Below are 12,060 nucleotides of genomic sequence, written 5' to 3'. Positions count from 1 at the left end.
AAGGATTTTATGACATGTTCTATGTTTAGAACATTGTTTCCATGTTTGATATGGTGTCATCTTAAAATAAAGCATTGTAGTGTGATCTTGCTGCCAACAATGTCAGCTCTGATTCTCCACCCACCCTTTCATTACAAAGCCAAGTGATGGTTTGTTCTAGATAACTGGATTTTCATTAAAAGATCTTGAACTTTGTGTTCTTGCTATCTGGATTAACATTCTAACTTTGTTTCCTTTTTTTATATGCAGATGATTATGCACAGCTATGCAACCTTCGTGTGCCAAGGTTCAGACAGCCTTATGGGGAAGATGCTCTTCACTTTTCAGACCACTATATGCCACAGCCAGACCTTTTCAACTTGCAGGAGCGTAAGTTATGGAGCAGGGACATGGCCTGTGTGTTCTGATGGTTCATGTTAGGTGAACATGTTGTAAATGTTTTGATCATTACTTGCTGAACCAGAACAGGCTGGCTTACTTAATAGGACTGTTTTGGTGTGATTTGATACAGCTGCCTGTGACAGGTACAAAGTGGCACAGCTTTAAATCGCACAAGGTTGTTGTCTGTAGGCAACATATTTAGTCAATTCTGCATTGCAGCTTCTCCAGAACTGATGTCACTCTCAGGATCGAGGTATGGACTTGTGGTAGGTGGAAAGCAGGAACTGAAAAGCTGATGTAGAGAAGAAGGAAAGCTGTGGCTAAGTAGATCGAAAAGTAGAGGAAAATTAAGACTATAAAGCAGGTGTGGAGGATGAATACAATGGAAACCAATGAGTAGGCACAGGTAAGAAGGATTGAAGGATAGAAGAGACTGGTAAGCATGTGCAGAGGAAGAAAGTGAAGACCAGAGCAAAGATGCAAAAAAGGAGAGTGAGGACTTAAGAATATCACCAAGAAAAAATGTATGGGAAACAAGTGTTACAGCTGTGCTCAAAAGTTTACATACCCTGGCAGAAATTGTGAAATTTTGGCATTGATATTGAAAATATGACTGATCATGCCAAAAATGATCATGGCCATTTGGGTGATTTCTGTTATCATTATGATTTAAAAAGGAGCCAAACAACTATTTGATAATAAATGGCTTCATATGACCATCATCCTTCAATAAAAGAGAATTGGCATGGTCAGTCCTATTTTCAATATCAATGCCAAAATTTCACAATTTCTGCCAGGATATGTAAACTTTTGAGCACAACTGTATATATAATATCGCACCGGGAGAGGTGTCATCCCTAAAGTAACCTTCTGAGGAAAGAAAAGATGTAAGATATGTAACGGGGACTTTAAATATGCCTCAAACGGCGACCAAACAGTGTTGGATAGAAACAATCTTTATTACAACATTTTTGTTTTACAAAGTAAAAATCATTTTAAAAAGGAAGTCATCATAACTTACGATACCAAAGATCATAAACAAATAACTACATCAGTTGCTCCACAAGAGTAAGAGCAATGTGGCATAGGTCAATGCATTTCGTGGAACTGTATGCTTCTTCAGGACATTCGACCCAGGGTAAGAATACACTTGGCTTTCCTTCCATAAGATACAACAAACAGGGAAACAGCACTTGATAACCCCCCTGGCCCTTGGGGAGAAAAATGCCTATGGCTCCCGCTGCTGTGTCTCAGCCAATGAGGAGAGAAAGATCCAGGAAAGCCGAGGCTCCTGTGCACTGGATTGAGAGGGGGCTTAGGTGAGTATTAGAGGGGCTGTTGGGGGAGCAGCACACAGAAGATTCTTTTACCTTTATGCATAGGAATGCATGAAGGTAAAAAACCTTCAGCCTTTACAACCACTTTACAAATGAACTCAATGGAGAAGAGGCTACAGAAAAGAAAACCAAAGAGCAGTGCAAAATAAGAGACGAACTGGAAAGTGGGCACAGAGTAGAAGTGAGGACTGGGTACAAAGACGCATAGAAGAAAAGACATAGGAACATCCCGAAACATACACGGCACAGGAGCACAGGTATAGAATAATAAAGTACCTTTACTGTAAATTCTAGGACAAAGCCTAGTTATGCAAAGTGTAGGTATCTATACACACTCTGTACTATAATATAGATTCTTAGCCATACAAAGAGTAGTTTTAGTTCAGGGCTTGAAATTTCCACTCGCCTGCTCGCAAATGGCGAGTGGAAATTATGGTGGAGGCAAGTGTGTCCCCCAGGGCGGTCTTGCTGAGCAGGCTCGGAGCTCAGGCCGGATCTGTCATTGGCATTGGGAGCCCTCAATAGCTGAGCGCAGTGAAAGCAAAGCAAGGAGTGTGTGCTGTGCTCTCTGCCTCCCCCTAGAGTGCAGTACCCAGATCTGTGAGTGAACAACGAAGTACTGCAACTTTTTATGGGGGGTGCGGTGGTGGTGTGTGTGTACGTGTGTGTGTTTGTGTGTGTCTATGCATGTACAATTGTACATGTGTCTGTGTGTATGTACATGCGTGTATCTGTACATGTGTCTGTGTGTGTGTTTGTGTGTATGTACGTACATGTGTATGTATGTACATGTGTCTGTGCGTGTGTATTTCTGTGTATGTACATGTATCTGTGTGTATGCACGTGCCTGTGTGCGTATACATGTGTCTGTATGTGTGTGTGTACATGTTTCTGTGTGTGTATGTACATGTCTGTGTGTGTGTTTGTTGTTGGCGAGTAACTCTAAGGCCTGGCTAGTAGCTCAGGACTTGAAATTTTAAGCCCTGTTTTAGTTCATATGCAGCAAATTCTCAATGTGGTAGACATTCCTATCTGTATATTAATTGTGCACTCTCAGCAATATAGTGATGCTTGTCACCCAAGGGAAAATGGGCAGGGGAGCCAGGTGTTCACTTTTGTTGAGTTGTGGATGGAGCCATGAGTGTATTATGTGCAGCACAGATTTGTTGGGATAATAAATAATCCTCTGATGTCTGGAGAGATATGTTGCTAGATCTGGAAGCTCCCCCGAATGTCTTTCTGCAGTATTTTGTAATGAATTGGGCTCAAAATTCTGTGTTACATTGTCTTATTTGTGAACTATTGTTGGTCACTGTGGGCATAGATTACCTTCTGATGTTTAAAAATGGGAATGTAGGATTCTACAGTAGCCCCAGCACACTGAAGTGAGAAGTGGAGTTTAGCTGGAACATATGGAAACTTACTTCTGGCACATGAATGATATGTGTCCACAAGAATGGGCTGTCCTAGGAGGGAATGCAGTGGCTTTGACATGGATGCAATATCCCAGAACAGATAGCTGGTTTGTAGAAGTGTCTGTCATGGGGTTCAGATGCCACTTGCACTTTTTAGCTAAATTTACTGTTGACAGTAGACACCTCCAGCAACTAAACTGGAAGTTGCAGTCTGTCTTTTTACTCATACCTTGCTGATTTTAAGTTTTCAAATCATCTTTTAAAAGGTTACTACCAGGGACGGACTGACAACTCATGGGGCCCCCGGGCAATAGGGGATCATGGGGCCCCTGTGTCCTTGCCCAAACTCAAAAAAGCCTATGAAAAAGGTACCAGGGGCATCTCATGGGGCCCCCTACTGACCAGGGCCCTCGGGCAGTGCCTGAGTTTCCAAATGGTCAGTCCGCCCCTGGTTACAACTTCCCTTAAAACAACCATAGCAGGCACTGAACAGTTAAAGTGGAACCACACTGCCTCTAAGCACCACAAAGATACATTTTTAATATCACTGTGAAAAACAACATCTAGCATTTCTGGCTGTGGTCGTCTTGAGTAAGGGCAGATGATTCATGTAGCATTTACTTCCTGGAATCCACCTGCCCTTAGCTCAGACATGCATGCAGGAGGGTGTGCTTAGCTGAGAATGCCCCTCCTCTTTTGATGACTCCTGAGGTGTATGACATCATTTGCCTAGACATGGAAACCAGGAAGTAGCTTAAGAAATATAAAACAAATGTTTAAACTATGTAAATATGATATACTTTCCTATCTAGTTACTAATGCTAGCAATTTAAGGATTAGAAATAATCCGTGTTTATTTAGAAAGTGAAGTTCTGCTTTAGATGCATGACAATCCTAGTGAGGGATGGGAGACACAGACAGGCTGAAGTTGTTCTACTGTTATGTGATAAATAGCATCACTGGCATTCTTTTTGGTTTTTGGACGCCCTTGCTTATTGTTTAGGCATAGCAAAGCTAAATTGTTATGAAAGTGCACTTATTTTTTTAAATGTAAAGGGGAAGTCTGTTGGTACCATTCAATCCTCCCAAAAAGACACCCATGTGAAAGGTATTCAAAACTTGATTTTTTTTTAAAAAAACTTTGCTTTTCTGGCACTGCTGGGCACCCTGGCTTCTGATAGGCCAGTGGTGGGCAACCTTTTTTTTCAACTGAGCCAAATCTCGTTAAAACCACGATTGAAATTTATTTTGAGAGCCACATTTTTAAAACTGAAAATACATCCCCCATATAGTAATTCATCCCCCATAGTAATTCATCCCCCCTATAGTAATTCACCCCCCTATAGTAATTCATCCCCCATATAGTAATTCATCCCCCATATAGTAATTCATCCCCCCTATAGTAATTCATCCCCCATATAGTAATTCATCCCCCATAGTAATTCATCCCCCATAGTAATTCATCCCCCATAGTAATTCATCCCCCCTATAGTAATTCATCCCCCATATAGTAATTCATCCCCCCTATAGTAATTCATCCCCCCTATAGTAATTCATCCCCCATATAGTAATTCATCCCCCCTATATTAATTCATCCCTCATATAGTAGTAGTAAGTAAGTAGCAAGTAGTAAGCCAAGTCCCCCCTGTGTCAATTCACTTACCTTTGCTCCGCGCGTTCCTCTCGCCGTGTTCCCGCGCCGTTCCGGTCTTCAGGGCGGACTGTGAGAGGAGCCTAGCTCCTCTCACGTTCGTCACGCTGCCCCGCCTACACACATCCTGACAGCCAATCACTGGCTATCAGGATGTGAGTGGCAGCGAGACTGGCCAATCATTGCATTTGAGCGCGCTGCCCTGGCTGTTTTTTTTTGGATCACGCTGCAGAGTCCCTGCCGCCCGAGAGGAGGGAGGGGAGCGGGCGCCCGGCACACAAGAGCCGCATTAAAGCGTGTAAAGAGCCACATGTGGCTCGCGAGCTGCGGCTTGCCGACCACTGTGATAGGCTATTGCTGAATGCCACTTAAAAGCTGGGTGGTAAAGGATATGTAAACCCTCACCTTGTAAAACAACCCATTCAGTTTAAAATAGAAATAAAAGGCAAAACGTATGTATACATATAAAAAACACTATAGATACGTTTTCCCCCTTTTTACCGCTTACCCGCCGCCGCCGTTTAGCAGATATACTTTTACATGGCGGCTCGGGTGCGCAAAATCACTTATATATACGTGATTTTGCATCTCTAGGTAGGGGGCACACGCGAGACATGTGCACGCTCTACCTGCACTGCCATTCGCAGCCGTGGATGTCAATCACCGGGTCCTGGCCGGTGATTACCAACAATCATTGACGGGGAGGAAGACTGCTTTGTTTACAGTCTTCCTCCCTGTCAGCTCGGGCACACTGCTCGGGATGGCTGTGCACAGTAACAGGGGCGGACTGACAACTCATGGGGCCCCTGGCCAATTGGGGATCATGGGGCCCCTGTGTCCTCACCCACAGCTAAAAAAAAGCCTATGAAAAAGCCAATTAAAGGTACCGGGGGCATCTCAGGGGCCCCCTACTGACCCCAGGCCCTCGGGCAGTGCCTGAGTGCTCAAATGGTCAGTCCGCCCCTGGTGTGTAACCATTGGTGACATGTCAAATGTGTCATACTATTTATTTTTCTATTAAATATTCTCAGTCCTGAAGTGACCATACTTTGAATATTTAAACATTTGGAACTAAACCAGGTCTAAGACCCACCCCAATTATTATTATTACCAAGCCACATCCATTGAGTGTCCAGAATTCAAACATGTCCAGGCAATGATAGGGAGGTATGGCTGAAAATGTGATTCACTAGATTAAGTCAATGAGCTTTTTGCTGGACATCAGTTGGCTCGGTTCTGCACCTAATATCTCTTCTTTTAACTTTTCTTCCACCTGTTTTGCTTTTGAGTGTAATATATAGAGCTTTGATGATGTTTGATCAAGACTGTGCTATGTCTCAGTGTTTTGCCGGAAGTTTATATACTTTTGATTTGTGATTTATTTTTAAAAGGTGGCACTGACCGGTACTGTATATGATTCCCCTTAATTTCCTGTAATTATAGTTTTTGTTTTCAATTTTCAGGATAAACGGCATCAAACGCAATCATTTTATATACTGAAATACAATCATTGTTTTGATTTTTTTCTGTGTTATCTGTGCACTGTATTTGTGGTGGCCTAGTATATATTGTACTTCAATTTATTTTTTAGGCTGCATATAAATACGGTTTATACATCTACAAACTATAGCTGACTGGTAAGCTAAATGATACTATTGAAGATATACTGTCTCAATATTCCATTTTAACATGGAGCTGTACTGCCCTCTGGTGGAATGGAATGTAAAATTCATGTGTTTAATATAGAGGATTACGTTTATACAGTTTCTTGACAACAAACTAGCAGTTCTGTTCACATTTTTAATTCAGTTTTTTTGTACTTAACACCGTTGAATCTAAAGCGAGTCTTCTATATGATCTGTGCAGGTCTGGGAGGGGGGCAGTATGAAGAGCTGCAGGCAGAGGAGTGCGGCATCTTGAATGGATGTGAGAATGGTAGATGTGTACGAGTACAAGAAGGATACACATGTGATTGCTTCGATGGATACCACCTGGACATCATGAAAATGACCTGTGTTGGTAAGGAAACATGCACTCTATTATAATGACGTCTAAGCAATATCGCAGGCTCTTAACCAGCAGTAAGTGGTCCCAAGAGGTGTGACTGCTGGGTTCACAGGGTACTTCTGCTTGTCACAGTAAATCTATCATAACAGCACAAAGGTTCAGCAAATTATAAATCACACATTAAACAAACCTGAAGATGTATTTTTATGATTTAATAATGATTTGTTTGGAAAATATTTGGATAAATGAGTTTGTTCTGTCAATGCATGTCCACATGTCTGGGGGTATTTAGTAAGCTCTGTCTTTTGCTAAAGGGCACATACTTTATTAAGGTTTTATATCACTTATTCATCACCTAGGTCATTATTTGTTTAGTGATAGAAATAAAATGAGAAAACACGCTCTCTCATTCTGCTACACATCTTATGTACAGAAGTTATTACTGAAATTCCTTTTTACTATATTTATTTAAAAAAATGCAAATTTCAGCTTGTTTCAACATTTTTAAAGCATGTGTAGAGTCCTTGGGTGGCTTGTGTTCAGAAGCTGGCTGACATACAGTATACAATAAAAAATATCTTGCAGGATGGTCATTGGACCACTCATCAATTGTAATCCTCTAATACCATTTTGGGCTTTATCACTTACATTATAGTAAAGCGGTTATGAGAAGTAACCAGCAACAATAATTAGAATTGTGAGTAGATTAAAGAAAGGGATCACTTAAAGCAGGGGTGTCAAACTGGTGGCCAGCTGTTGCAAAACTACAAATCCCATCATGCCTCTGCCTTTGATAGTCATGCTTGTAACTATCAATCTTGCAATGACTCATGAGACTTGTAGTTTGGCAACAGCTGGAGGGCCACTAGTTTGACACCCGTGACTTAAAGGCTCAGTTACTGGCTGTGGTATGGGTCAGTGTGGTGCATGATTTAGCACATCAAAAGGCTCCTTTTTTTGTTTTGTCCAAACTTTACACTTACCAGCCACTTTATTAGGTTCACCTTGCTGGTGGCAAGAAAATATCCCCCACACCATTACACCACCACCAGCAGCCTGAACCATTGATCCATCCTGGATCAATGCTTTCATGTTTTTTACGCCAAATTCTGACCCTACTAAATGCCGTAGCTGAACCAGTCTGCCCACTTTCCTCTGACCTCTGACATCAACAAGGCATTTTCGTCCATACAACTGCTGCTTACTGGATATTTTCTCTTTTTCTGATCATTCTCTGTAAACCCTAGAGATGGTTGTGCATGAAAATCCCAGTAAATCAGCAGTTTTGCAATTTGAAGACCAGCCCGTCTGGTAACAACAACCATGCCACATTCAAAGTCACTTAAATCCCCTTTCTTCCCCATTCTGATGCTTGGTTTGAATGTCAGCAAGTTGTCTTCACCACGTCTACATGCCTAAATGCATTGAGTTGCTGCCATGTGATTGGCTGATTAGCAATTTGTGTTACTAAGCAATTGATCAGGTGTAGCTAATAAAGCAGCCGATGATTGTATGTGAAGTGTACAAAACACACAATTCATTCATAGTAATGTACAGCAGCGTGATGTGCTGTGGTGCTGTACATTGCAGTGTGATTCAGCATGGTGTGCTGCAATAAAATGCAACATGTCTGCATTTTATTGTTGCACTCTGCAGCTCGGCTTTAGGTTGCGTTGCAGTGGGAATGGGACAATTGTTTCCCGTATATCCTTGTGATGACAGGTTTTTTACAATGTGGTAAAACGTTTGTCATCGCAGGATGTATGAATTCAGCCTGAATATTCATCAGCTCCGTTAATATATCTGATCAAATCAAAATTGTAAATATAAACTCATATCTTTTTTATCTGCTTCCTAAGACATTTTATGAAAACTCAAAAGGCCCAACCAGCTAGTAGTACCTCTGTTATCTGTGTAGATACAGTATGCATGCTACCAACCCAATGAGGAGCAAGTGCATCATAGATTTCGAGGGGTGCTTTCTTTCCCCTCCAGATTTTTATTCTGATTACCTGTACAACTGACAGTCATTGATATTTATAGAAAAATGTTTGACTGTAGGAATGATTTTAGGACTACAATCTGACAGGTTTCAGGATCAATGTAATAGTTATATGTTATCATAAAAATGCTCTCATAAATTAAAACTAAAAGCCATTTTAAAATGCCTTCCTCTAGAAGTGAGCACAAGGATACCCCTGGGTGAACCTAATAAAGCCATGTAAGAGAGATGTAGTTTATATTAGAAATATACAGTATTTCTAAGAACATACCAGTGTTTTGCAACTACAGGTAATTGATTGTTCCCAGAAGTGGCACCCAATATAAAAAGAACACTTTATAACAGATCCTAACCCAATCCTGGCCTGACGAAAGCAAACAAAAACACAGCCATTTTAGACCCCTGTCACACGGGCGTTCCGTATGTCTGTTTTTCATCTGTCCGTTTACAGATGAAAAATGGAAACCCATGTATATCTATGGACGTAAAAGGATGATCATCTGTTTACATCCATTAAAAACAGTTTTTCTTTATGGAAGAAAACTCTATTTTTCCGCCGTTAAAAAATGGAATGAAAAATGAATGTAGACGGACAAAAACGGATGTAGACAGACAAAAACGGATGTAAATGGACAAAAGAAGGTCTTAAAACGGATGTAAATGGACAAAAATGGATGTAAATGGATGAAAAGTGGATGTAAACTGATGAAAAACTGTGAACCGATCCATTTTTCCTTGGAAAATACATGACTGAACTGAGGAAAAAAACGGAACGCCCCTGTGAAGGAGGCCTTAGTTTTATTGATGCACAAAAATGTAACTATCCTAACCCACTATATAAAATTAGATATCTGATATTTATGTGAAGGGCATATATTTGTATTTGAAAAACATGAAGTCTTCAAGTAAAGAAGGAAAAGCCTTTACGTAGCTAATAGCATAACCTGGTATTTTCTCTTTTAGATGTCAATGAGTGCAATGAGCTGAACAGCAGAATGTCACTGTGCAAGAATGCAAAGTGTATTAACACAGAGGGCTCATACAAATGTGTCTGTCTGCCTGGCTACATACCATCAGATAAACCCAACTACTGCACAGCAATAAACTCAGATAGAGACGACAGTGAACTGGAGTAGAACGGACTTTGGCTCCAATTTCTCAGCCCATATACTCTGCACTGTATGAAAGCAAGGAAGATGTGTATGTTACTTGAGATGAAGGTGGAACATAACCTCTAATGACAGTTATGTGGGAAACAACAGTAGTTCTTTTATCTGCAAGCGGAATATAATGTCGGACGTTACTCTGCATCAGATTTACAGACCAAAAGCACACATTTTCTCTAACGGAATAAACCACCCAAGTATATAGTCTGATCTTACATAAACTTATTGGAAAAAATAGCCAAAAGCAATGATGTTACTGAGCTGGTTATTATTATTTTGTACTATTGCTTTATTAACTTGCCATTTTATTAGAGGTGGGAGCATTTTATAACACTTTTTTGACGATGCAGCACATTGGATACTGTATCAGAACTATTGAGATGAGAACTTTTTTTTTTGTTATATTTTGGTGCAAATATCTTGTAGGGCAATTTCCTATGGAATTTTTCACACTGTTATGCTGTTCTTTGGAAATATTGTTCAATGACTTTAAAACCTCTTGTTTGCCCTGTGGAGCAGACATCCTTTTGTTTTTTTTTTATTCTTAACTTTTTGTACATCTTGGCTGGAAAATCATATTGATTTTATTTTTTACTCTGCCTTTTGTCTTATTACTGCACTTAAATTCTTTCAAACTTTTCTTGCCAAGTTTCAAAGCTGCTGGAGAACCATTGCATCCCTTAATGTACATTAAATTGGATACATGTTTCCCTGTCCATAAATGTAATTTGTAAATCGAATATGGAAAAAAAAAAAATCTTGTTTGAGTTTCCTAACATATTAAAGCTGTATATTAAACATCAATAATAAAATAATTATTTTTACATTTTTTCTTTTTTTAAATTGGGACATAACACAACTGTTCTACACTTTACTGATGAGTAGCATAACTGATTATCGTGTGAATTTATGAATAATGTTAAATATTTTCAACAGTGATTTTTGTGAGTAACTTTTTTGTCATGGGAGAATAACACAGATTTTTTTTTTTAAGATTGACCTATCAAATATGCACAGAGAATGAGCTGCAAATGGGATCATTATATAGGTTTTTCCGCCTGCATTTGCTTGATGGGAAATTGGCCTGTTTTCTTGGTTTTAAGATGAAATATTTAATTTTCTTCAATATTAGTCGTACCCATAAACACAAAATGATGGTTGCCCAACCTGGCCATTTTCAGTGTCATGTCTTTAAACACCAGTAGACCCCCTAAGTGGTAGATTGATTAAGCATGAAAACATTGCCTGATTGTTGAGTTGAGTAAGTGGGCCAAAGAACCAATCCAAATAGCAACATAAACACTTTTTTTTTATCCTACAATGGAAATACATTGGGATTTGCCTTCTTTACATTTTTGCTTTTTTCTTCTTCTAGATGGACAAGCAAAATCAGCGTATACTTGATCAACTTCTGTCTTTTTTAGCCTTTGTTGTTGTAGAGCACTTAGAAGTTCTGGAACAGCCAACCATATGCCTTGTTTCATTTCACAGCAAATAAAAAAATAAAACCTGTTTAGTCACTAATGAACATTATCACTCTTATTTTTCTTACTCCAATTTTTACACTTCTTACCTCCATACAGGAGGTCGACAAGTTTACGTTTGATGTAACAACATCACAAGCAGAGATGTAAAGTTGAATCCTAATTATTGCCATTTAGAAGCATGCATCTGCTGTAAAATGTAGAATAGTAGTAATATGAATAATTGATGTGTATATTCAGAGCATCATAAGGAAACTAATAGAAGAGGCCAAGATGTCAGTTCAACAAATACATGACAAATTCCTCCAGGTTAGCCAAAGATCTCTATATATTCGCTGAGGTGATGGAGTCACCGATATACAAACCGTAAGGGGTGCCAAATAATTTTCAAAACCTAGCTCAAACTTAGCACAGCTTCCCGGATCCCTCTGATGGTACATAATAATAATTATGAATATGCTGAATACACACACGGCAATGTGATATTTAAATTACAAAAGAATTCTATTCAAATTAATTAAAAGAAAAACACAGGTATAAAAGCACTTGAACAATGGATCCAAAAGCAAACAACCAAAACCTCTTCTTTCTCCATTAAGTATGTCTTTCTCCTACGT

At 39.6% G+C, this 12,060-nt stretch overlaps 1 protein-coding gene across 6 annotated transcripts in view; it reads left to right on the top strand.

The window, feature by feature from the left end:
* LTBP1 (latent transforming growth factor beta binding protein 1) overlaps nt 1-10,783 on the top strand; it is a 496,680-nt gene extending 485,897 nt beyond the window's left edge. For all 6 annotated transcript variants that reach the window (XM_089690181.1, XM_089690179.1, XM_089690180.1 and 3 more), the window contains 3 exons: nt 250-369; nt 6,651-6,803; nt 9,757-10,783. In XM_089690181.1, the coding sequence (XP_089546307.1) occupies nt 250-369; nt 6,651-6,803; nt 9,757-9,929 (446 nt within the window). In that variant the 3' untranslated portion in view covers nt 9,930-10,783. The remainder of the gene's footprint in view (nt 1-249; nt 370-6,650; nt 6,804-9,756) is intronic.
* Nucleotides 10,784-12,060: the final 1,277 nt, after the last annotated feature.

Source organism: Staurois parvus, unplaced genomic scaffold, assembly GCF_062004578.1.
Source record: "Staurois parvus isolate SC_StPar_1 unplaced genomic scaffold, SC_StPar_1.0 ptg000520l, whole genome shotgun sequence".
Taxonomy (NCBI): Eukaryota; Metazoa; Chordata; class Amphibia; order Anura; family Ranidae; genus Staurois; species Staurois parvus.
Note: the sequence above shows the minus strand (reverse complement) of the source record. Positions and strands in the feature narration are given on the sequence as shown.